Source organism: Chlorocebus sabaeus, chromosome 20 (genome assembly GCF_047675955.1).
Source record: "Chlorocebus sabaeus isolate Y175 chromosome 20, mChlSab1.0.hap1, whole genome shotgun sequence".
Taxonomy (NCBI): domain Eukaryota; kingdom Metazoa; phylum Chordata; class Mammalia; order Primates; family Cercopithecidae; genus Chlorocebus; species Chlorocebus sabaeus.
In genome coordinates this window covers 103,940,229-103,966,567 of record NC_132923.1, presented here as the reverse complement: position 1 = coordinate 103,966,567, position 26,339 = coordinate 103,940,229, and the positions used below count along the sequence as shown (strand labels likewise).

Below are 26,339 nucleotides of genomic sequence, written 5' to 3'. Positions count from 1 at the left end.
ACCATCAGTCCCAATGCTCTCACTTACCTGGGACTCCCTGCAGCTCCAGCAGCTGCCTGGGCTGGGCTTTGTCCTTGCTGTGGCTGGTGCTAGCTCTGAACTCTGTTGCCAGCAAGGGAGGACCAGGTGTGGGCAGGTATGAAGTGGCTCTGCCCTGGAGGTCCAGGCCAGCTGTCTCTTCTCCTTGGAGAGGATGACAGAGGAAGGCACCCAGCTCCTGGTGCCTGGGGTTGTTGGAACCCTCCTCTCTCCTCCTTCTGCTCAGGCTCCAGGTTCCCAGGGGGTAGGAGGAGGCACCAGAATCCACAAGAGGGAGACTGAAGTTTGCATGAAAAGAGCTGATGGCTGGGAGTCAGGAGACCTGGATCTGGCCCTGACTGTGCCCTGCAGGCTTTGCATCTAGGTCCCAGTTTTCTTCTCTGTGCATGGCAGGGTTGAGATCAGGCGTCTCTCCTTAGCCATGCTGGGGCCCGTGATACTGACTGGCATGCTCACCCCAGGGAGGACTTCCTGATTCGATCACCCTTTTGCTCCCTCCTTCTCCTCTTGGAGGAACTGCAGTCCCCAATTCTGATAGGCACTCTTGTACCCCCGCAGACCTTCTTAGATGTGGGACCCTTCATCTCTGAGCGCCTCCCTCCTAAGCCCTGGCCCTGCCCCTTCCAGCCTGGCCTGTGTTCCTTTTCTTTGCCTGGGCTCGGGCCCTTTCAGCTGGTTAATCTCCCTCCCCTGTGTGCTGACTGGGAACCAGGACACCTGAGTTCTGATCTCAGCTCTGCCGTATGCTGTGTGATGTGGAGCTAGAAACTAACCTTCTCTGGGCTTCAGGTTGGACTGGAGGATCACTCAGACCATTCCAGCATTCAGATCTGATCACAGTTTTGGGAAGCTCACCAGGACCTGAGGTTTTGTGCCTCTGATGCCAGCTTCCTGAAAGCCCTTCCCCAGTCCTTGTCATGACATCAGGGTAGGAAGTCCCTGGGTCTCTGGTCCACAGTGTCAGCCCTTCCCCCACTTCATCTAATTTCAAGGAGGGGGGAGCATTTTGTAATAGAAATACGATAGAACTGTCAAAATTTTGGAAGCAGATACAAAACTGTTTGTTCTGGTAGGTTGATAGGTGCAGCAAACTACCATAGCACACATTTATCTATGTAACAAACCTGCACGTCCTGCACATGTATCCTGGAACTTAAAAAGAGAAAACTGTGCTATTTTGAATTTAGCGTTAAAAATACATTCTTTTCATTAAGATATAAAATAAAAACAAAGGAAAATGAACACATTTCAAAATAAAAGTACTTCCCCCTCCTCCCCTCTCCTACTTTTTTTTAGAGGCTGTGCCTCCCTTTTGTGGTTCAGGATTACAGGAAGATTATGTAGAATCTTCAGTGTCCCAGAGTAAGGGGAAATAACCGTGTCCTGATGGGCAGTGATAATTCAGCACCTTGGTTAGTACTCTACCTTCCTCTCCCACCTCCCACCTCCCTCCTAGCCCTCTGTAATTAAGCCTGTGATACGGGACCTTTGCAATTGACCTTGTGGTGCTGTGCTTGGGGGTGGTGAACAGAGCTGGGACCCAGGCAGGAGGGGAGGAGACAGAGAGTGCTGCCCAGGTGTCAGCTGTCAGCCTCTCGAGATGGCCTCCCTGGCAGGAGGGAAGGCCCCATCCCCAGAGCCCCTGAGCCGCGTTCTGTGCTGCCAAGAGAACTTATCTCTGTTGTTTTCTGTTCCTGCTGCCACCCCAGAGAGAAGGAGCCAGAGCTAATGGCCTTGTTAGATGCTGAGCAGTGCAAGCCGTGGGACCTCACATGAGACTTACAGAATCCTGGACCATCAGAGCTCAGGCCCTGGCAATTAATCAACTAGAATAGATACCTAACCCTTCCCCAATAGAGATGGGGAAACTGAGGTCCAGGGAAGGAGAGAGACTTGCTCAGGGTCCCATGGGGCCTTTCTAACTCCACTCCTGACCCTGGGAGACACATGAAGCTTGGCTCACAATTGAGACTTGACTTACAATTGCACAATTTCATGGTGGCGTGGAGCCTGGTTTAACCTCCCACTTTAAATCCCAGGGGGATCACAGTCCTGGTGGCTGCTGCCTGTCACTGAAGCCATTGTCAGAGTTGAGAAACATTTCCAGAGAGGTCCAGTAAAGGGACTTCTGGCTTTAGCTTTGGATGGACCTGGTCTGATTTCCAGCTCTGCTGAGTACTGGCTGTGGGTCCTCTGGGAAGTGATGTTTCCCTGCTCAAACACTGAGATAATGATACCAGCCTCAGGGGCATGTCTCGATGGTTAGATAAGGTGTAAAAGGTACCAGTACTTTGCTTGCTGACTACAAATGGGGACTCTGAATGGGGTTACTGCCATTCTACTGTTTTTATCTGTCCTGGGTAAGGCCTTTGTTGATCCCTCCTTCCTTCCCAAGCCTGGCCTTTGTCCCCTCTCTTAATGTGTTAAATGTGGGGTTCATGATATCAGCCTGACAACTCCAGATTCTTTCATTCAGGAATTCTCTGGATGTGTGTCAAATATATCTCTTGGAGACACCGCCATTTCCAGGAGTCCCCAGTTAATGTAAATTAGGCCTCTAGAGTTACTTCCAGACACTTGGAAACTGTGAGTAAAGCCTGGGAAGTGGCCAGCATTTCTTGGAGCTGCTGCTGAGGCTGAGTGGGGGGAAGGTGGAATGCGCCATGGAGGGGGTGCTCCGACCCGAGGGAGAAGGCTGAGCAAAGACAGATCCACTGAGCCAAAATGAGAGGGCATGGTTTAAGGGCAGTCACAGGGATCTGAGAGGATGGGGGAGGGCTTGGGATACTCTAGTCTCAGAATCACCCCAGTCACTTCCCTGCCAACTGGGCTGCTCTCCATCAGCCAGTCAGAGACCCCTCCACCCACCCGTGCCAACAGCCCCTTCCCCATCCTTGTTCTTATCCCTCTTCCTAGAAACCCAGGCAAGTCAATGACTGAGGTGGTTCCCTCTCCCCTTGCCCCAGCTCCAGGCTGTAGATGAAGATCCACCTGTGGTCTGCAGTCTAACCTCCCTCATTCTGCAGGTGAGGAAGCCAAGGATGTCTTAGGGTGTAAATAACAGAAAGCCAACACCAGTCCAGGGCTCCCAGGGGTGCCGTGCTCCCTGCACACTGCAGAGAGCACCCAGTGGCCTGGGAGACACAGTAGCAAATGGAAGAAGCTGCTTCCCTCATTTCTGCTTGCCAGCATAATTTCACAAGCCTCTGACTCTGTGACCATGTGCAGCTCTCTGGAGGGATACTTTGGAGACAAGACAGAGTAGTGGGCATGGCCCCCCACGTCTCTTGCCTGAGTCACTATATTCCTTAAAAGATAATTGAACCTCGTCCTTGCCTTTTCCTGTACAGAAGATAGCGTCTGATGGTTTTCATGATTATGCCTCTGTAATCTATAGCCCAGACACACTCTTACATGCAAATGTTGATGTGACTCTGCTTCACTGTTACTTCTGAGCAAATGAGATGTGATTTTGCATGTACTAAACCTCCACCACCTGTATATAAGCAGTGGGCTAAAATACTGTCCTGAGGCTGACTGATAGAACCTCTCTAAAGGGCCGCTGCTGGGCTCTAGGCCTATCTATAGTACTCAGTAAGACTTCTAAGTAAAGTGAACCTTAATTCTTTAAAAGCTTGATATTTCTTCTTTAGTCGACAGTCTTTTCCACTCAAGTGTGCACAGCCCATGTGTCCACAGGCAGAGCCTGTCCTAACTCCCAGCCAGGATGCTTCCCCATCAGTCAGAGGTGGGATAGACCTCAGGACTGTCCTGGCCTAGGCGGTCCCTTACCCGTCATAGACCATAAGGAGAAAGACTTCTTAGGTCAGAGCCAGTCCAGAGGTTCAGGAAACCCACACAGCTCCAGCCACTGACTCTGGGAGGCAGCTGGGGGGATAGGGTAGGGCCTCCTTAAGTGCACTGCACTTTATAGCTTACCAATAAACCATGTGAAATCGGTGTTATTATCCTCATCTTCCATGTGGGAAAACAGTCCCAGAGAGGGTGGTCCTTTTTCTAAAGTCACACAGTGATGGAGCCTGGACTTGAGCTGAGGTCTGTGTGGTTCCCGAGACCAGGCTCTTGCCACTGCCCCATGAGCTGCCCACTGCTGGCTCCCAAGACTACCACCACCTCTCCTCCAGGTAAGGACTGACAGCCTTCCCTGGCTGGTAAGTTTTTGGACAGGTTTGTGGTGTGGCACTTGCCAGCATGGGATATGGGACTCCAGGTAAGTCATGGTTTCTCTCTGAACCCCATTTTTCCTCCTCTGTAAAATGAGCATAATACCATTTACCCAGCCAGGCTGCTTTGTGGATTAGCTCTGCTCATGTGTGTGCACTGCCTGGGACAGAGCTGGGTGGGCCTGTGTGTTTGTGAATGAGTGGAACTGGCTACTGACATCTGTAACTTTAATACAAATTGATCATAACTCATAAAACGGGCAACATTTTAAATAAAAATACTTCTGGGGTGGCCCAGATTCTGGTAGTTGAAGGGGTGGGGTAGGGCTGACAATTCCTCTTGCCCAAGGGAGGCCTCGGCAGGTGGGGGGCTGCCACTGTAAGAACCCCCTATGTTTAGCTCTTCTGGCTACCTTGGGATGGTGTGTTCAGAGACCCCAAGTGCAGAATCGAGGCCCCAGAACTAGAAAGAAAAGTCAAGGCCGGGGAGACATTTAGGCTGAATCTTGCAGCCCACTCCTCCAGTTCCCACCTCTGGGCAGGGACAGAACCAAGGGGCAGGACAACCCTAGCTGTGGACTCTACCCTTCCCGAGTTCTTCACGATTGGATGCTGTGGCAAAAAAACACAGGTGGGGCTTGCTCAGCCCACCTGAACTTCCTTCTAGTGAGCCTTTTTGTATGACTGAAGTTGGAAAGAGGAAAACGACATTTCCCAGACTCCCTTGCAGCCAAGGTTCTGGATCTGACTTAAGTTCCCCCAAACAGAATCTCTTGTAAAAATTTAGATTTGGGAACTGAGTGAAGTGGCAGTTCTTTGGGAACTGAGTGAAGTGGCAGAGGGGCAGGCCTCAGGACATCCATTGGCTGGCACGGACCGTGGCAGAGGGAGCCTAGTTCTGCAGTCAGCAGCTTTCTGGCGCAGTGGCTTCCTGCAGATGGGGTCAGCTTTCCTGGTCACAACAGACATGATGAATCTGGCGCTGGGAGTCGTTCCTGGACATTCAGCAGAGTCTGCTTCTCCAGCTCTTCCAACAATGTTGCAAGCCACCAGGGGCCAGGTAATAAATCCTTGTCTAATTAAACCAGCTACAAGTGGCTCTTGTTTTCTGCAGCAGGATCCTAACTGAGATAGATGCCAAGTCTGACGAGGGGTCCCAGCCAACAGCCCCTCCCAGTGCTTGGGTCCTAATTACAACAACTGCTTCTGGAAGCCTCCTGCACCCTAGCAGGCCACTGAGGCTTGGCTGAAGAGGGTTGGCTGGACTCTTGTTCAGAGCTGCTGGGGACCTCGATCATCCCGGTAGGCTTGTCTTGCAGTTGCTTTTAGGCTAATGGGCTCTGCATCAGCTTTGGGTATATTCTTACCCTGACCTTGGGCCTGTGCGCAGGAAGGTGGTGGCACATGACTGTAATGTGTGGACCCAACTACCAGGTGCCTTCCACAGGCCACAGCATCATCACTGACCAGCAGATCGGTGGGAAAAGTAGGAACCATATAGTTCTTGGTGTGGGGGTGGCAGGAGAGGTTGGTTCTCAGGCAACCCTAGGACACTACCTGTGTCCACTGTGGACTGGGGTCAAGGGTAAATGGCCCATCACTAGCTTGGTCAGGGGCAAGTCTTAGGCCATGGGACATAAGAGGGTGCTGTGTGTCTTTCGGGCTGCCAACTACTGGCCATGCTCTGACACTTCCTGAGGCCAGGGCTGGGCAGGAGGGAGACCTGGAAGGTAGTCCCCTGCCCCTGAGAGGATGGGGCTGAGGGTTGGGCAGGGGTTGCCCTGAGGAGAAGCCATGTCACATCCTTGGATCAAAGCTGTATCCCCATCAAGGTCAGAGCTACAGAACATCGATGCTGGAAGAGAGTTTAGGAAGTAGGGAATGCAACCTCCATTTTACAGACAGGGACATGGAGACTGGAGGGTAAACAACTGGCCTGAGGTCTCCAGTGGCCACGGTGGGCCATAGTCCAGGTCTTCTATCTCCTGGGCAGGGGTCTTGCAGGTGGCAGTGGCCCTAGGGGGCTGTGGTTTCCTTTGGCCTGGACTAGATGCGGACGGTGTTGATCCGCAGCGGCTGAACGTTCTTGCCATTGGCGTGGCTCTGGCCAGGGCTGAAGTAAGAGCAGAGCTTGCCAGGGAACTTCTCGCGGAAGGTGTAGAGCCAGGACATGTCATCAGCATTGTAGAAGATGAGCAAGCCTTGATCGTAGTCCAGGAAGACGCCCACCTTGTCAAGCTTGTCCCGGACGTTGAGCCGCGTCCAGGGCTCCGTGCAGGCGCTGTACTGGTTGCCATCGTGCATCACGATGCAGTAGAAGCCGCGGCTGGGCTGGATCTGGATGCTGCCCTTGCGGCTTGCAGCTTCGTGCGCCAGCCCGATCACCCACTGGGTCTTCTCTGCCACCACCACCTCCCAGTAGTGGACGCCACTACTGAAGGCTTCAGAACCCAGCACCGACACCTCCACATCAAAGCGCTTTGGTGAGTCCTGCAGCGGCTGTGGGTGCAGGTTGCCGTAAGCCACAATGGTGCAGTCGTCCGACAGGATCAGGCGCTGGTGGGCTGTGCCTGGGTCCAGGGTCAGGGCAGCTGGCACTGTGTGGGGTGGAGGAGGGAGAGAAGATGAGTGGGGAGAAGGCTGTGGACCCACCATGCAGTGCCTTCCTGAGGGCAGAGTTCTGGTTGGTACGCAGGAGGCCTCTGACCTGCTGTGTGACCTCAAATACAAGTCTGCCCTCTCTGGGCCTCATCTTTCTCCTCTGTAAGATGGAAGGGTGGTGGTTAAGGTCCTTCCAGATATTATCTGCAGGGGAGCAGGGGCTACAGCTGCTTGTTCACTGCTGGATGCCCAGGGCGAAGCACATAGTGGGCACTGGCAAATGTTTGTTGAATTAACCAGAATGAGGCCTAGAACTGGGGAATTTCAGAGCTGGGAGGGAGCTTCCAGATGATCCAGTTGCTACTGCCCCCCTAGGGGGAATGGGGAAATTTGTGAGTGTGTTCAGGTCGTCTTAACGACAGCTGGGATCCAGGGATGCTAAAGACCACGAAATGGACAGGACAGTTCTGCAAAGGGAAGTTCTGCCCCACACCTTCCCTGACTCCCAGTGATTTCCACATGTCCCAGCAGACATTCATGTGGATGAAAAATCTTTTTTATAAGGATCAGAAACTATAACCTAATTCCATTTCATGTATAAACATGAAATAATTTTTTGCAGTTTTAATATACACTGAATATTTCAGAATGCAACCACCGTGTAAATGAAGGGAAGGCTGCATCTGTTTTGTTTGGAACTTCCCTAAGAAATGTTTGTTTTGTTAGAAAATACATCCCTAAGGACAACACCACTGACCGAGACAACCTACCAGTATAGGCATTTGAGGCAGGATGGTGTTTTACCTATGACGAGAGGACCTGGCTACTTTGCTATGTTTTCTAGTGTGATTGTGGGTGAGCATCTACATGTTGACATACAAAATATTTGATTATTAATAATTTCCTTCTATTTTCCTTTATATTAATAGTCAGAGTATGTATATATGTACATATACACACACAACACTTGAAACTGTGAAAAGGTTACACTTGAAATTGTAAAAAGGTTATATTATCTTTGAGATATTACAAATGATTTGTTAGGAAAAGTAGACAATGGGTCTGAAAAGATTGAAAACCATGAATTCTAGGCCACCTCTTCCATTTGACAGATGAGGAAACTGAGACCCAGAGGGGAGACATGACAAACTTAGATCATCCTGCAAATATTGGCAGAGCCAGGACTAACCAAGGCCGTCTGCAATCTAGATCCAGTCCTTTCTCCCAGCCAACCTCTCACTTCTGCCCCCTACCCGACTCAGGTCCAAAGCCTCTGCTCACATGGTTCCCTCCACCTCCTCCTCTCTGCTTGTTGTAACCATCCCCAGAGGCTCAATTCAAAAGGCCCACCCTGTGGGAAGCCTTCCTGGTCGCCCAGCAGATGTGCTCATTCTGTCCTCTGAAATTCCTTTTTCTTATTTATTTATTTATTTATTTATTTATTTATTTATTTATTTATTTTGGAGACAGAGTCTTGCTCTATCCCCCAGGCTGGAATGCAGTGGCGTGATCTTGGCTCACGCAACCTTCACCTCCCAGGTTCAAGTGATTCTCCTGCCTCAGTCTCCTGAGTAGCTAGGATTATAGGCACCCGCCACCACGCCCAGCTAATTTTTTGTATTTTTAGTAGAGATAGGGTTTCGCCATGTTGGCCAGACTGGTCTTGAACTCCTGAACTCAGGTGATCTGCCCACTTCGGCCTCCCAAAGTGCTGGGATTACAGGTATGAGCCACCGTGCTGGCTTCTTCTTTTTTTAAAAAAATAGAGACAGGGTCTCACTCTGTCACCCATGCTGGAGTGCAGTAGTGTCATCATAGCTCATTGGAGCCTCCAACTCCTAGGCTTAAGTGATCCTCCTGCCTCAGCCTCTTGAGTAGCTGAGACTATAGGCATGCATCACTATGCAGAGCTAGTTTTTAAATTTTTCATAGAGATGAGGTTTCACTACGTTGGCCAGGCTGGTCTCGAACTCCTGGCCTCAAGTGATCCTGCTGCCTCAGCCTCTCACAGTGCTGGGATTATAGGTGTGAGCCACCGTACCTGGCCTGAAATTCTTTAGCTTTATTTGTGCCCTGCTACTGGCATGTGGTATTATCTTCTGTGATCACATTTTGCCCTATTTCCCCATTTGCACCAAGAGGGCAAGGACTGTGTACTATCTAACTGGGCTCTTCCTTGTGTGTCCAGAGCCCAGCCCAGGGCCTGGCATGTGGCAGGTTTCCGGAAAGACTCACCAAATTAAACTGGCCGTGTTTGTGTTGGGCAGGTGGCATGGACTGCATCACCTGGTTCTGGGCTGGCCACACCGGCTTAGCAGGTCTGACTAAAAATGTCATGAACTCTTGTTAAGACCTCTGTTTACTCTCTGCTCCCTGAGGGAGCTGATAACCAGCCAGAGGAGAAAGAGGAACCTGGAATTGGCTTTCCTTAGCCTGAGTGACCATTTCCAGGCAAGAGCAAAACAGAGGTGAGGAAAAGTGGGAAGAAGGAATGTTGCCTCCGTTCCTTGGGGGTCTTGGAAATCCAGCTCTCTGGCTCTTTCCTTATCTGGCAAAGTGGGGACATGGTTATACTTGGCGGGAGCATTCCCCCTACTTCAGTTGCCTGTGTTGGCTGCATTCACGCACAGAAATAAGATGCCTCAATGATGGGGACTGTCTCCAACAGGGAGCCACATCCAGTCCCTGAACTGTGCCTCTGTTCATATACCCACTGGACCGCTGACCTGTATCAAGTTCCTTCCATGGTCTTTGCCAGGAGTAAGTTTAGTTTTGCATTTTACCCTGTGTTTCTGTCCTTTGGACTTAGAGGGCTGTATGGAAGTAATTAGCCCTGTGAATAGAGGGGTCCATGGAAACACAATCCTCTGTCCAGGGACACAGAAGACGGGGAGCCAAGAGAAGACGGACACTGATGTTTCATCCTGTGGTCTGACTGGCCACAGGCAGCTTGTCAAAACCAGGGGGCCCCTGCCCGGTGGAATGTGGGGAATTCCCACAGTGGGTTTGGGAAGTGGGAGTGGGAAGGAGCTGTAGGAGGAGTGTGTGGTAGGGGGAAGAGCTAGGGTGAGAAGAGGAATGGAATCAGACATAGGTGGGCCACCCCTATGACAGTGGTGTGGATTCCACTCAGGTGTGGCGGCGGAGGGGCAGAAGAGCGATGTACCATGCCCAGGCATGAAGAGCAGCAGTTCAGAGTGCTGGGGGAATCCAGGCATAATATCTAAGGCGCCTGGGTGATTTGAGACCAGCTACAAGCAGCAACCAAGGCTCAGGGCAGAAAGACTGGTGAGGGGTGGGCATACCCTTGAGCAGGCATGAGGGCTCAGCCTCAGACTTGTAGCTTATGTAGGGCAAGGTGGGCCACTTGTGGTGCCACTGATGAGTGGGAGGGTATCCTAGGAGGGAGACAAGGGGGCTCTCAGTGGGTCTGAGACCAGCAGACAAAGATGAGCCTGCAGATTGGAGGAAATCCTGACCCACCGAATGCCAGCCCTGGCGAGTGGACCTGCGCTGCTTGAAGCCCAGGGGACAGGATGGGTACAGGGCCTGCCACTCACTGGGCTGGCCCAGGGGCAGGGTCTACCACTCTCTTAGGCAGGGGGTGTGGCTTGACTCTTAGGAGGCTTCTATACCCCAAGGGGTGAGGCTGGGCAGGGCCTGGCACCCTGGCTGGAGCCACCTCCAAGGCCTTGCATGCATCATTAACACAGGGTCTTGGCTCCTGGGGCTCCCTCCCTGAGGCTAGGGCTAACAGGAATAACAACCTTCAGACCAGAGAGGGACCTGGAAGGGGCATGGCAATACCTCTTCCCCCTCTGAGAAGTCAGTCCCTCCATCTGTCCCTTATCCCCAGGAGGTGACAGGCCCAGCAAAACAAGTGCAGTCCCTGGGGGCTCACTATTCTACAGGTCAGAGCTCATTTCTAAGTCCCGGGACACCAAGATTTATAAAAACAAAAAGCCAGACACTGAGGCAGCCCATCTGGTCTCCAGGTGTGTTCTCCATTTATTTAAGCCTCTCTGAGACCTTGAGGTCAAAGGCATTCAGGAAGGATCATGAACTGTGGAGGTCCCAGGAGATGTTTCCCGGCCACCACCGAGCAATCACATTCTGCCCAAGCCGCGGAGAAAGCCCTCCCGGGGCACAGCCCAGCACAGCTGCTTGGCAGTGAGTGGATTGTGTTTCTTTGTTCTCAAGAACAGAGGCTCCGAGCATGCAGAGGCCTGACAGAACATGAAAGGCTGGCTGTCAGCGTTTTCCTCTGGCCAGGCCTTTAAAAAACCTGGTTCCTTAGTCCCTCAGATGTACAGGGAAGGCATGTGCAAAAACATTCTCACACTCACTAGCTCATTGGAGCACCATGACAGTCCCAGGGGCACAAATTGTTCTAGCCGTTTTTCAGAAGAGGAGACTGAGGCTCCAAGGAGACGACTCTGAGGTAAGTGGCTTGCTTGAGCTGCCACTTGAGGAGGAAGCAGAGTTGGAACTTGAGCTGAGGTCTTTTCACATCATGCTCTTTCCAGCATGTGGCCCCAGAAAGCCTGTTCAGCAAGATGGGAAGCCGGGTGCGGTGGCTCATGCCTGTAATCCCAGTACTTTGGGAGGCCGAGGCAGGTGGATCACCTGAGGTCGGGAGTTCCAGATCAGGCTGACCAACATGTAGAAACCCTGTCTCTACTAAAAATACAAAAAATTAGCCAGGCATGGTGGAACATGCCTGTAATCCCACCTACTTGGGAGGCTGAGGCAGGAGAATTGCTAGAACCCGGGAGGCGGAGGTTGTGATGAGCCGAGATCGCACCACTGTACTTCCAGCCTGGGCAACAAGAGCAAAAAGGAAAAAAAAAAAAAAAAAAAAAAAAGAAAGGAAAAAAAAAGACTGGGGAACCACCTGTCGATTCGTGATAATAATAACAATAAACAGACAGGAATCAAGTACTTACTAAGTGTTACAGGATCATTATTACAAACAAATACTTTAATCTGCACAGCTACCCTGGGAGAGAAATGCAACTATCCTTGTTTTACAGATGAGGAAACTGGGGCTCAGAGAGGGGAGAGAATTGCCCTGGGTCACACAGCTAGGCAGGGAATGCGCTGCGACTCAAAATGACTGGATTCAGATTAGCAAGGGAAGGGGAGCGAGCAGCCCAGGAAGGGGAGGAGGCAGGAGCAAGGCAGGCTGCTCCTGGTGTCCTTGGGACAATGGGCTGCCTGGCCTGGCTGGGGAGGCAGTTTGTGCCTGGGAGTTGGGAGATTTAGACCAGGTAGATAGGAAGGTCACAGTTGGAGGAGAGCTTCCTAATGTTAGGCTGGGGGTGGGACAGAGGGGTGGGAGGTGGGGGAGAGTGGAAGTGCTAGAGCAGGGGAGTGACAGGTGCTGGATGGGGTTCGCAGGTGACCCAATAGGAAGCCTGAGCCAGAGGGGAGGAGCAGGCAGGAAGCTGCTAGAATCCATGGGCAAGGTCCCTGGGGGCACCCCTCCCATCTGGACATAAAGGGCTTTGGTGCTGGCAGAGGAGCCAGAGTGACTTCACAGGCCCCACAGACAAAGGAAGGGGCCCAGCCAACCAGGCAGCTGCTCTTTGAACTCCACAGGGGCCTCTGCTCTGGGCAGGATGTTGGAGCACAGGCTGTTCCTCCCTCAGCCCCTCTCTGGCAGGTTCTCAGCTGGGCCAATTTTGCTTCCCAGGGACATTTGGCAAAGTCCGGAGACATTTTTGGTTGTTACAACTGAGTGGGGTGGCTACCGGCATCTAGTGGATAGAGGCCAGGGATGCCACTAAACATCCTGCAGTGCACAAGGCGGGGCCCTGCAACAAGGAATGGTCCAGCCTCCAGTATCAATGGGGCTGAGGTTGAGAAACCCTGCACTGGGGTGACGGCAAGTTCCACATCCCTTTTCTCACTTGTGAGGGAGTTGAGAAGGGAACGCTAGCATCCCTGTTTCACAGAGGAAGAAGCTAAAGCTCAGAGGAGGCAGTGATTTGTCCCAGGCTGTGCAGCAAGTTTCTTCAGTCAACAAATATTTACTAAGCACCTACTTTATGCGAGGCACTATTCTATAAACAGAACTGGGACTAGGACCCATTCATTTTCTAGGCATTCATCGACAAACATTTGCTGTGCTGGCTGCTGGGAGTGAATCAGACCTGGCCCCTGACCCTCAGAGTTCACAGTCTAGACAGTGAGACAGCCACACAGACAATGACACGACAGTGAGACTAGGTAAGCCCAGGTTGCCTTTGAGAAATCTGGGAAGGCTTCTCAGAGGAAGTGTTTATAAACTAAGATGCCAAGGACAGTAAGAGTTGGCCATCAAAGACAAAGGATTGTGTAGAGGGCTCCAGCCAAAGGGAACGGCATGTGCAAACGTGTAGATGAGGGAGAATATGGCTCATTTAAGATCTGAAGATGGGCAGGGTGTGGTGGCTCGCGCCTGTAATACCAGCACTTTGGGAGGCTGAGACTAAGTTCTAGGAGGCAAAAGCACATCCAAGGCTCCGATTCCCTCCCCAGTGACTGACCCAGGAGAGCCCTGGAGCAGGCAGCCTAGGGAGACTTCTAGCCTCAGCTGCCACCTGCTCCACGTCTGTCACAGCTCGGAGAGGCAGTCCAGGTACCTCAGCCTGGCATTCAAGACTGTATAGGATCTGGGGCCTGCCAGCTTCTCATTCTCTCTTCCATTATCTTGCTAAGCTATAGGAACCATCTTTAGATCTTTTTTTTTTTTAAATTAAATTAAAAAAAAAATTTTTTTTGAGGCCAGGTGCGGTGGCTCACGCCTGTAATCCCAACACTTTGGGAGGCCAAGGTGGGCAGATCACGAGGTCAGGAGTTCAAGACCACCCTGGCCAACATGGTGAAACCCCGTCTCTACAAAAAATACAAAAATTAGCTGGGCGTGGTGGTAGGGGCCTGTAGTCCCAGCTACAGTGGGGCTTTGGTGCCCACTTATTCTACTTTCTCTGGGCTCTTGGAGATGAACTGTCTGGGCTCCCAGCAGAAGCTGGCTCTCAGCCATGCAGCAGATCGCAGTCAAGGCTGTCACTCCTGCAACTCCCTCTCCTACATCCTTAATTCTGTCCCCTCTACTGGATCTTTCCAATAATCTCACCGATATGCTGTATTTCTTCTATCATAAAAAACAGCACTACTGCATTCTCTCTCCTTCGCTTGAGTAAAACTCCTTTAAAGCATTGCCTCCACCTCTCTTGGACCAGCTCCAACCAGGCTTTGGCCCCTATTGCTCCACCCAACCAGCTCTCATCAAGGCCACCCATGACTTCCTTGTTGCTAAACCTGGAGAATAGTCTGTTCTGAGTTCTCCCACGCTTGGCTCAGCAGCCTTTGTCACCATTAGCCACTCTTTCCTGGAAACGCTTCCTCCAGGCTTCGAGGACATACCTGGGTTGCCCTCCTATCCCTCCGACTACTCCTTCTAGGTCTCCTTGGCTGGGTCCCCCTCCTGTCCCTGACTTCTAGGAGTGTCCCGGGGCTCCTGATGTTAGGGCAGCACTCTGTCTTTTCTATCTACCTCCACTTCCTAGGTGATCTTGTCCAGGCTCATTAAATGCTGTCCATATGCTAATGATGCCGGTGCTGACCTTCCTCCTGTATTGCTGGCTTGTCATCCCTACTGCATTTTCAACATCAGCACTGAGATATCTAATTGGCATCACCAACCTTACAGGCTTACAACTTCATCCTTTTAGTCACTTTGGCTGAAATAATTGCTATCTCCCTTGTCTTCTTTCTTTCACGCCTGGATTTGCTAATCCACTAGCAAATCCTGTTGGTTGTCCCTACAAAATATGTCCTAAATCCTACCCCTTACCACCCCCTCCACTACAATCACCCTGCTTCACACCCACATCACCTCTTGCCTGGATTACCCAGTGGTCTCCTAACCCATTTCCCAGCTCCCATCCTTCACCCCCTTCAGTCTATTCTCAACCCACTAGCCAGAGGGATCCTTAAAAAATTTAAACCAGCTCATGTCACTTCACTGCTCCAAGCCCTCCACTGGCTCTCATCTCACTCAGCATAAAATCTAAAGTTCTCACAATGGCCTACAGACCCTCGTGGTCTGGCCACTGCTACCTTCTCAATCTCTTCACCTCCACCCTCCTTCTCACTCTTCTCCCTCCAGCCACGTTAGCCTCCTTGCTCTTCCTGCCTTGGAAACAGAGTGAGACTGGTAAGAGTGAGATGTGCTCCTGCCTCAGGGCCTTTGCACTTGCTGTTCCCATGCCAGGAACACTTTTCCTCTAGATACCTACGTGGCTCACTCTCCTTCAGCCCTTGACTCTAATGCCGCCTTCTTGGTGCAGGCTGGTTCCTGGACCACCTGTCTAAAATCTGCATCCTGTCTCACCTTTCCCAGCCCCCTTCCTTATTTCTTTGTCAGTATCTAATATGCTCTGTATTTTTCTGAATTACTTTTGTCTACTTTCTCTCTCACACCCTAGGATGTAAGATGTGTGAGGGCAGGGATTTGTACCTGTTTTGCTCACTGTGGTATCTCCAGCACCTAGAACAGTTCCTGGTGTGAACTGTTTTATACCCCACTCTATAGAAGGAGCCTATGAAGTGTCCAGACCTCAGTCATTTCATCTGGAGAATGGGTTTGCTAATGGAACCTACCTCATGGTTTGTTTTTTTTTTTCCCCTTTTTTTTTCCAAGATGGAGTCTTGCTCTGTTGCCCAGGCTGGAGTGCAGTGGCTCAATCTCAGCTCACTGCACCCTCTGCCTCCTGGATTCAAGCAATTCTCCTGCCTCAGCGTCTCGAGTAGCTGGGATTACAGGTGTGTGCCACCACACCCAGCTAATTTTTGTATTTTTAGTAGAGACAGGGTTTCACCATGTTGACCAGGCTGGTCTCAAACTCCTGACCTCATGATCCACCTACCTCAGCCTCCGAAAGTGCTGGGATTACAGGCGTGAGCCACCACGCCCGGCCATCTCATGGAGTTTTACGAAGGTTCACTGAGCTGAGTGATTGTGCAGATGCCCAGGACAGGTTCCAGAACACACTAGGTGCTCCACAAGGCACTCTGCTCATGGACAAGATCAGGGAGGTAAACACAACTGCCCCATGCTGTGTTTAGGACAGAGGGCTGGGCTGCGCTGGGACCATGATAACCCATGCCTTACCTGGGTGGATGTCCTGGAACAAGGACTTCCAGATGGTGTACTGCAGGGGGCCTGTGTACTTGGAAGTCGGGAAGTCTTCATACGTGAGGTTGGTCTCATGGATTTTTCCCTTGAGCCTGGAAGGAGAGCAGGAAAGGGGGCTGCACCAGGGACTAGATTCCTGCCCCAATGCCAGGGGCCCTGCAGCCACCTTCAGGGCAGCTGGCATAGGACGTGATCATGAGTGAGAAGTCTGTGGGACTCAGATTCAAGTGCCTGCTTGTGCTGCTTCTGGCCTCTCTAACCATTCCCTCAGTCTTCTCATCTTTAAAATGGGTGCTATGCTAGCATCAGCCTTCTAGGCTTTTTGTGAGAATTACGTGGCATAACATATACAGATGCTCAGCACAGTGCTTGGCTCATGATCAACGCCAAATTCATGATCTTAGCAATCAGCGTTGATCACTGACAAACCAATGACTAAGTGTTACTACTACTAAGGGAAGCTTTAGGGTCACAGAGACCTAGGCTTGAATCCTGGGTTCGAGAAATTCTCCTGCCTCAGCCTCCTGAGTAGCTGGGACTACAGGCGCCCGCCACCACACCCGGCTAATTTTTGTATTTTTTTTTAGTAGAGATGGGGTTTCACCATGTTGGTCAGGCTGGTCCTGAACTCCTGATCCACCCACCTCGGCCTCCCAAAGTGCTGGGATTACAGGCATAAGCCACCGCGCCCAGCAGGAGCCTCAGTTTCTACATGCATGAAATGATGATGACAGTGGTAACTACTTTCAAAGGGACTGAGAGGGTTACAGTATATAAAGCCTTTATATAATATCATGTAATGCCAACATTATCATAAATAAAATAATATCTAATATATTTATATTATATGATTGTAAACACTATTAAATGTTACCTACTATCTATAATGTATACAGAATATATTACATATATAATAATGTAAACACATGAAGTCTTTATTCCCAGATCCTTTCTCTCCTGCACCCCTAGAGCCAACGCAGCAGGGTCAAAGCGGCTGCCCTCTAGATGGTTTTCAAACTGTGTCCCTCACCATTGCTGCTGCTCCTCTAGTTCAAGCCTCATTGGCTTCATACTCAAGGCTTCATGCTCCTACCCATAGCAGACATCCCATAAATGTTTGATGAAGATTTGAATGAAAGAATTCTCTGCTAAGTATCCCACCCGCCTTCACTCCCATTGCCCAGCATGGCTTGAGGAGGGGACAGTCAGCCGGGGAGGGCGCCTGGCAGGTGGCACTTACCGCTCGGAGAGTGAGGCCACCCCGGCCAGGAAGGTGTGCCGGTCGGTTTCGGCCAGCCGCTCCTGCAGGATCTGGGCTCCCTCCTGCACCTTGCGCAGCTGCTGGCTGTAGCGCTGGACTTTCTGCTCGATGTCGGTCAGCGTGCGGGCCGTGTCTGCCTCCAGCTCCTCCAGCATGGCCTTCTGGCGCTCACGCAGCAGCCGGTGCAGCCGCTCGAAGGCCTCTCCGATAGTGGTCCGCAGGCTCTTGGTGGAAGACTGTGGGGGACAGTCGTCAGGGGTTATGGCTGGGGGAGCAGATGGAGTGATCTCTGGGTGAGAGGAGGAAATCGAGAGCCTTGACACGCAGAGAGGAAAGGGTGGGAAAGGGCACGCGTGGTGGGGGGAATGTCACATGCAAAGGCATGGTGGTAGGAAAGGATGGGCATGTTCCATGTGGTCCATTAAATAGCTAATGAAATGGCCCAGGTGAGAAAATGAGGCTTGAACTAGAGGAGCAGCAGCAATGGTGAGGAACACAGTTTGAGAAACATCTAGAGGGCAGCCTCTTTGACTCTGCAGTGTCGGCTAGAGGGGTACAGAAGAGAAAGGAGCTGGGGATAATGCCCAGGTTTCTGGCTTGGGGGTAGGAGGGATGAGGGAGCTGGAGTGAGGGCTAGGGGGCAGGGTGAAGATATTCTCTCAGGGACATAGTGAAGTCTTTATTATTATTTTTTACTTTTATTATTATTATTTTTTTGAGCTGGAGTTTTGCTCTTGTCACCCAGGCTGGAGTGCAATGGCGCGACCTTGGCTCACTGCAACCTCTGCCTCCTGGGTTCAGGCGATTCTCCAGCATCAGCCTCCCTAGTAGCTGGGATTACAGGAGCCCGCCACTATGCCTGGATAATTTTTGTATTTTTAGTAGAGATGGGGTTTCACCACGTTGGCCAGGCTGGTCTCAAACACCTGATCTTAGGTGATGTGCCCATCTTGGCCTCTCAAAGTGCTGGGATTACGGGCGTGCGCCATTGCGCCCAGCTGAAGTCTTTATTTTTAAAAAAGTCATTCATGGGGCTCATTCAGAGGGCTCAAGGAAAGACGACAAGGAGATCACATACATCAAAGAGCTTTGTAAATTGCAACGTGCTGAGAAAACCTTGGTGGTTACTTGCTGTGTCCCGTTACCTCTAGGACCCTCTGGCAAAGGAACAAGAACTGGTGTTTATGGACAGGATCAGGGAGGTAAGCATGAACTTTCAGTTTTCTCTGCCCCCACGGGCACTGTGAGGCTCAGGAAGGGTGAAGAAGTGAAGGGCACAGGTTTGGTGCCCTACAGCCCGCGTAAGGATTCTAGCTCTGGGTCTCTAGCTGTGGCAACGTCAGCTGCCTAAGAGCTATGAACCTTAGTTTTCTTATCTGTGAAAGGGGTAACAAAACCTGCATTGTAGGATTGTGGTGAAGACGAAATGAGGAGGTGGTATGTGACACACCCCATGGCGCAGAGAAAGAGCCTGGTTATTGAAAAGTGCAATTCTAATAAGCGTTTCCTGGAAGTCTTCATTGAGAGCCAGCTTCTGAGCTGGGCCCTGAGGGATGGGCAGGATGTCAGTTGTGGGTGGGGGGAACAGGCAGAGGGAGCCGCATGAGGAAGGGCTTAGCGTCAGGATGACACGGGCTACAGAAGTTCGGCCAGGCTGCAGCAGCATGTGGGGCCTGCCTCTGCAATTTTACTTTGTGGGATTCTGGCTGTGAGTTCATGGAGTCAGAAACCCCACTGTGTTCAGTGCCCAGGGCTCTGTGGGAGGCTCCACAAAGGCTCAATTAGGGCCTGTTCCCTCCCCGATGCGCGGCTGCTGGCCTGCAGGAAGAACTGCTGGCGGTGGGCCAGCCTCGCTGCGCATGCCCACCAGAATGTCAGGCAGACAAAGGGGGGCGGAGGAGAGGCTGGGGATGCACAGCCAGGCTGCCGTGGCCTTCCTGAGCCCCCTCACCCGGGGAGGGTGGAGGCCTCTGCAGCGGCATGTTGCTGATGGGGAAGATGGGGTCCGGCATCCCTGCACCGCCTGGAGCTGCCCTCCACAGGCGCCCAGACTCCACAGCTGCTCCTCTGGCTCCTCCTAGACCACTCTGCAGCAGCACTTAGCCCACTGGCCACCCTCTCCTAGTTGAAAGTTCTGCTTTGCCTCCCATCTCTGTGACTGCTGCCTCTCTGCCTCCCATGTTCCTCGGGGCTCATCCAGGTCAGCGTCTTCCATCCTCAACCTCTACACCTGCCCTCATTTTCTTTTTTTTTTTTTTTTTTGAGACGGAGTCTCGGTCTGTCGCCCAGGCTGGAGTGCAGTGGCTGGATCTCAGCTCACTGCAAGCTCCGCCTCCCGGGTTCACGCCATTCTCCTGCCTCAGCCTCCCGAGTAGCTGGGACTACAGGCGCCCACCACCTCGCCCGGCAGTTTTTTATATTTTTTTAGTGGAGACGGGGTTTCACCATGTTAGCCAGGATGGTCTCGATCTCCTGACCTCGTGATCTGCCTGTCTCGGCCTCCCAGAGTGCTGGGATTACAGGCTTGAGCCACTGCGCCCGGCCTACCTGCCCTCATTTTCAACTCGAACTGCTTTAAGGATGGTTCCCAAGTCCGTATGGATGGCCTTGCCTGTCTCCTGAGTGCCACACCCATTTTTCCAATGGTCTCCCCAACACATCCCCCTGGGGTCCCACAGGTCTTTCCAACTCACTTGGTCTACAAGTCAACTCTTGTCTTTGCCAGCAAACTCACTGTCAGAGTAATCCTTCTAAAGTGCCAACTGGATCACAGATGATCCTGAGTTTAGAAGCCTTCCTTAGCTCCTTGATGTGCAGTAAAATGCCAGACTCTTTAGTCTGGCATTCAAGGACCTTCTCAATTTAACCCCAGCTTACCTCCCTAGTGCCACTGCATTGCAACTCCACCTGCCTAGAATAACCCTACCCAAACCCTGTATTCAACTGGCAAACTCCTACTCATCCTGCAAGACCTAGCTTGAAAGTGACCTCCTCAGAGATAACTTTCCTCTCTTTCAGGCACTTGGATGTTCCCAGAGCCTTCTGTCAACAGTCTTAATACATTGTCCCACATTTTCTGTCTTCCTGGCTAGTGAGTAAGCTCCCGCTGGGTAGGACTGACATCTACTTCGGCTCTGCACCCCTGTGCCCATCCCAGGGCCTGGTACAAGGCTGGCAATCAGGAGCTGCTTGAGGGGTGAAGGAGGGAAGGAGGGAAGAGTCTTGTCCAAGATTGCTCCGCAGAGCTGGGTGCAGGCTCCATCTTTTTTCCAGGCTGGAGTTTCAATGTCTCAAGGACGAGAGAGGATGGGAGGGAAAGGGAGGAAGGCAGGGACAGGGCAGCCAGCAGTGGAACATCAGAGTGACAGCCACTCCCAGAGTGCTGGGATTACAGGCTTGAGCCACTGCGCCCGGCCTACCTGCCCTCATTTTCAACTCGAACTGCTTTAAGGATGGTTCCCAAGTCCGTATGGATGGCCTTGCCTGTCTCCTGAGTGCCACACCCATTTTTCCAATGGTCTCCCCAACACATCCCCCTGGGGTCCCACAGGTCTTTCCAACTCACTTGGTCTACAAGTCAACTCTTGTCTTTGCCAGCAAACTCACTGTCAGAGTAATCCTTCTAAAGTGCCAACTGGATCACAGATGATCCTGAGTTTAGAAGCCTTCCTTAGCTCCTTGATGTGCAGTAAAATGCCAGACTCTTTAGTCTGGCATTCAAGGACCTTCTCAATTTAACCCCAGCTTACCTCCCTAGTGCCACTGCATTGCAACTCCACCTGCCTAGAATAACCCTACCCAAACCCTGTATTCAACTGGCAAACTCCTACTCATCCTGCAAGACCTAGCTTGAAAGTGACCTCCTCAGAGATAACTTTCCTCTCTTTCAGGCACTTGGATGTTCCCAGAGCCTTCTGTCAACAGTCTTAATACATTGTCCCACATTTTCTGTCTTCCTGGCTAGTGAGTAAGCTCCCGCTGGGTAGGACTGACATCTACTTCGGCTCTGCACCCCTGTGCCCATCCCAGGGCCTGGTACAAGGCTGGCAATCAGGAGCTGCTTGAGGGGTGAAGGAGGGAAGGAGGGAAGAGTCTTGTCCAAGATTGCTCCGCAGAGCTGGGTGCAGGCTCCATCTTTTTTCCAGGCTGGAGTTTCAATGTCTCAAGGACGAGAGAGGATGGGAGGGAAAGGGAGGAAGGCAGGGACAGGGCAGCCAGCAGTGGAACATCAGAGTGACAGCCACCCCTGGAGCCCCAAGTACATTCCCGATGAGTCCTACTGACCTACCCAGCTTGCTGACCACAAAGCCATAGCTCTTCCAGGATACCCCAGGAGACATCCCAGCTGGAATATGCACTGGACTCTGACAGGACTGGATGGTAAATTCCCAAGTTGCCATTTACTGGCTGTGGGACTTCAGGTTGGTCACTCAACCTCTCTGTGCCTCAGTTTCCTCACTGATAAAATTGAGATAACAGTTCCTACCTGGGACGATTTTTTTTCTTTCCTGTTTTTTTGTTTATTTGTTTGTTTTGAGATGGAGTCTCGTTCTTGTCGCCCAGGCTGGAGTGCAGTGGCTCGATACTGGCTCACTGCAACCTCCACCTCCTGGATTCAAGCGATTCTCCTGCCTCAGCCTCTACAGTAGCTGGGATTACAGGCACCCACCACCACGCTCAGCTAATTTTTGTATTTTTAGTAGAGACGGGATTTCACTGTGTTGGCCAGGCTGGTCTTGAACTTCTGACCTCAGGTGATCTGCCCGCCTTGGCCTCCCAAAGTGCTGGGATTACAGGCATGAGCCACCACACCCAGCCGATTTTTTTTTCTTTTCGCTCACGTTTTTTAGTAACTACTTATTGTGTGCCAGACACTGTGCCAGGTTTTAGGGAATCCTACTCTCATGGAGGTGACATTCTGTGGGTTGGCAGGATAATGAAGGGGAACACGATTCTCAGCAAAAAGAAAAGTTCTGCTCAACTGGTGTACCCCATTTATTCTAGTTCTTTCTAGGGCAGAGTCACCCTTTCCCCAAACCCCTCCTTTCAGCTCCGTGGCTGGGGAAACAGCCCCCACCCCAACCCACCACATCCCTTGGAGCACCCTGGGGCCTGGAGGCACTGGGGCCCTTTCAGAAAAACACCCTGCCAAGAATGCATCACCCTGCCAGGGCGCCGACCAAGGAAAACACAGGGTCTGAGGAGGGAGATCAGACAGGCCCTCAGGCCAGGCCATTGGAGGGGCAGGCACAGCAGGAAAGCCGAGTCAGGCACCAGGTGAAATATGACCTCCAAAGCATCCATAGGCATTTCTTGTATAAACATCCCAGTCCCGACAGGAAGTGGGGCTGGGGGAACTGGAGGGGGATGTGGCCCCATAGGACCCCCCAGAGGCAGACAGATGGACAGGAAAGCGGGGGAGGAAGAGGTCAGTGGAGAAAAACAAAGAGGGGATGGGGCGTGGAGAGAAGAGAAGAGAGTGTTGCTGGGGAGAAGGAACAGACCATAATACTCCCCTCTCGTCCAGAGAGAGGCTTCCATTTGCTTCTCATCATCCGAGAGGTACAGAATCACCAGACAGATGGGGAAACTGAGGCTGTGAGAAGCAATGAGGCCAGCATCCTGTGACTGTTTATCGCCTGTTGCCCACTGAAGGTCCTGCCCAGAGGCACTCTGGAATGTTCTGTGAAGAATTGTTTGTCATGACCTTCCTGAGACCCCACAGTGGGTTGGTGGCCAAGCTGGGGCACAGATCTGGGTTTCCAATGGTGTCTCCAGGCCCCAGGATGACCTCCAGAGGCCCGGCGCATTCCTAAGGCTCTGCTGCAGCTTCTGCTGACAGAGCAGGGTCAGCCTGAAATCACCCCAGGCCTCACGACACAGAGTCACTGTACAGTGGGGACTCCACCCGGCCCTTCCAGTCCCAGAGTGCTGGACTGAGCCTGGCAGTCCCCACTGGACAGATGGGAAGGCTGGGGGTCCAGAAAAGCATGCAATTTACCCAAAGTCACACAGTGAGTTAGTGGTGGGATCAGAACCGATGTCCCTCTCAAGTCAGTGGAAAGGTTTGTTTGTTTATTTGTTTATTTATTTCCCAAACCACGGTAGCCAGAGACTACAGAGTTTGGCCCTACCTTTCACAGTCCATATTCCATGGCCTGAGCTTAAGGGGAGATGATACAGGGCTGGGCCACCTCTGGAGGGCTTCAAGGGGACATGCTCAGGATCAACTCCTTGGCAATGGGCTTATTCATTCATTCATTCATTTTAGAGACAGGGTATCACTCTGTCATCCAGGCTGGAGTGCAGTGGTATGATCATGGCCTACTGCAACCTCAAACTCCTGGACTCAGGCGATCCTCCCGTCTGTCTGAGTCTCCAGAGTAGCTAGGACTACAGGCATGTGCCACCACACCAAGCTATATTCAATTATTATTATTATTATTATTATTTTTGTAGAGAAGACATCTCTCTATATTGGCCAGGCTGGTCTCAAACTCCTGGGCTCAAGCCATCATCTCGTCTTGGCCTCTGAAGAGACTGGGACTACAAGTGTGTGTCACCACACCAGGGTTGGGCGTTTTTAATAAGGGGAGAGGAAAAAGAGACTGAGCACATTCCCCAGACCTCCAGGATGCCAGGAAGTGGGGGGGTTTCCGGAGGATCCCTGAACCCGCCTCCACTTCCACCCAAAGTGGCAAGGGAGAAATGGCCCCATCCTTAACCCAGGGACCAGCCCAAATCCTTACCTCCAGTCACGATGGGGTGGGTCCCACCCCATTTAATTTCACGGATGCCCCACCATCTTCCCCACCCTGCCCCTTCTCACTCCAGGTTTGGCTCCTTGAAGCCCGGTTTCCGGGCACACCCGAGGCCCCGCCCCTCTTCCCCAGCTAGCCCCGCCCCTCGAATCCTTGCCCTCATCTCTGTCGGTCCCGCCCCTGCGCCCGGGCCAGGCTCACCTTGGTCTCCGCCAGTTGTCGCTTGAGCAGCTGCAGCGCCTCAGTGTGCTCCCGCTCGCTGTCTTGAAGGGCCTGAAGTTGTTCCTTCAGCTCCCTCTGAAACACACACACGGCCGGGATGGGGGCGGGGGCCACGCCTGGCCCAGGCATTCATCCCTGACCACTGCCAGGCGCTGAGGGTTAGCCTGGCCTCTGTCCCCACGTCCAACCCTTGCCTCCCATCACAGTTCAACCACCAGCAAGTCCTGTAGAGTCTGTCTCCTAAATACCTCCAGAATCCGTCCCTATCTTTCACCCTCATCTTTGCAACAGCCTCCTCCGCTTTGGCTAACCTAGAGGCTTCTGTGACAATCAACCTCCACATACACACTCTCCGGCTCCCCACACTTGGCCCTGGATCCCCGCTTAGAATTAAGGCAGGGGTCTCCAACCCCCAGACCACAGATGGGTATCGGTCCGCAGCTTGTTAGGAACCTGGCCGCACAGCAGGAGCTGGGCGGTGGTGGGGAGGGGCAAACCTTCATCTGTATTTACAGCCGCTCCCCATCGCTGGCATTACCACCTGACTCCACCTGCTGTCGGATCAGCGGTAGCATTAGATTCTCATAGGATTGTGAACTGCACATGGGAGGGATCTAGGTTGCCTGCTCCTTATGAGAATCTAATGCCTGATGATCACTCACTGTCTCCCGTCATCCCCGGATGGGACTGTCTAGCTGTGGCAAAACAAGCTCAGGGCTCCCACTGATTCTACATCATGGTGAGTTGTGTAATTATTTCATTATATATTACAATGAAATAATAGTAGAAATAAAGTGCACAATAAATGTAATGTGCTTGAATCATCCCAAAACCATCACCCCACCCCCACCACCCACACTTTGTGGAAAAATTGTCTTCCATGAAGCTGGTCCCTGGTGCTAAAAAGGTTGAGGACTGCTGCTCTAAGGAACCAAAGCTGCACCAGTCCAATGCTACAGACTGGCTGCCAATGTTCTCTGAGGGCTACAGTGGGCTGGGCACTGTTCTTAGCTCTTTGCTTGTATTAATTCACTTGGGCCTCTCAGTAACCCTAAGGGAGGCACGATTATTATCTCCATCTTTTGATGGAGAAAAAGATACAGAGAGGTCAAGAAACTGGCCCCACAGCATACAGATAAGCATATAACGGTAAAGAAGGAATGGGAACCCGGGCAGCCTGGTTGTGGAGACCATGATCTTGATGCCTGATGACACGTTTTCTACCATGATGACTCCTGCGATGACTAACAACAAATCCACGACACACAATATATCAGAATTTTAAATGAAAGCATGATCAGCATCACTGATTTTTCCTTTGTCACAGGTTCCAGTGTGGCTCAGCAGAGCACCGTTAGTGATCTTGGCCTTGTTTGAAATGTTGAATTTTGTTCATCATGGGTTTTTTGCATTTATTTTAAGAAACATTGCATTCAATACTATTCATCTCGATTGCTGAGTTTGGGGCACCTTCTGATCCCACCTCTGTCTCCAACACCCTCCCCCGTTACTCCCATCCAGCCAGTGGCCTTCTTTCTATGCCTCCACCATCTTGAGCTCATTCCAACCTTCAACCTATGCCCTAGGACTATTCCCTCTGGCTGGTGGCCTCCACTCTCAAGAGTTTCTCATGGTGACTCCTTTGTACCATTAACTTAACTCAGCTGCCACCTCCTTGAAGAGTCTTGCCTGACGACCCCACGTACACTGGCACCTCCTCATACCCTGTCACGCATCTGGATTCACAGTCTTCCTTGCACCTTCTGCTGTCTGAATGTATTTGACTGTGTCTTTACTGCCTGTCTCCTCACTAGAATGTGAGTTTCATGAGAGTAGTAGGAATCTTGTCTGGCTTGTTCCCTGCCTTATGCCCAGGGACTCAGTGATTATTTGTCAAGTGATAAAAGGGGTGTGGAGGTGAGTGCTGCCCAGCACAGGGTCCAGCTGTCTGTAGGCATTGGGAATCTTGCCCATTGTATTATCGCCAGTTGTTTTCCTGTCTGTCTCTCCTCCATCCCCGTATTAGCCCATGAGTCCTCCAGGTCGGCTCCTATTGCTCCCTCTCCATATACCTCGCACCCAGCAGC

At 51.8% G+C, this 26,339-nt stretch overlaps 1 protein-coding gene across 2 annotated transcripts in view; it reads right to left on the bottom strand.

Annotated features, from left to right (window-relative positions):
* Positions 1 to 4,434: 4,434 nt before the first annotated feature.
* Positions 4,435 to 26,339, bottom strand: part of TRIM62 (tripartite motif containing 62) — a 36,942-nt gene continuing 15,037 nt past the window's right edge. For both annotated transcript variants that reach the window (XM_007979516.3, XM_037996642.2), the window contains 4 exons: positions 24,232 to 24,327; positions 17,249 to 17,505; positions 15,985 to 16,100; positions 4,435 to 6,820 (listed from right to left, as the gene is read on the bottom strand). In XM_007979516.3, the coding sequence (XP_007977707.3) occupies positions 6,270 to 6,820; positions 15,985 to 16,100; positions 17,249 to 17,505; positions 24,232 to 24,327 (1,020 nt within the window). In that variant the 3' untranslated portion in view covers positions 4,435 to 6,269. The remainder of the gene's footprint in view (positions 6,821 to 15,984; positions 16,101 to 17,248; positions 17,506 to 24,231; positions 24,328 to 26,339) is intronic.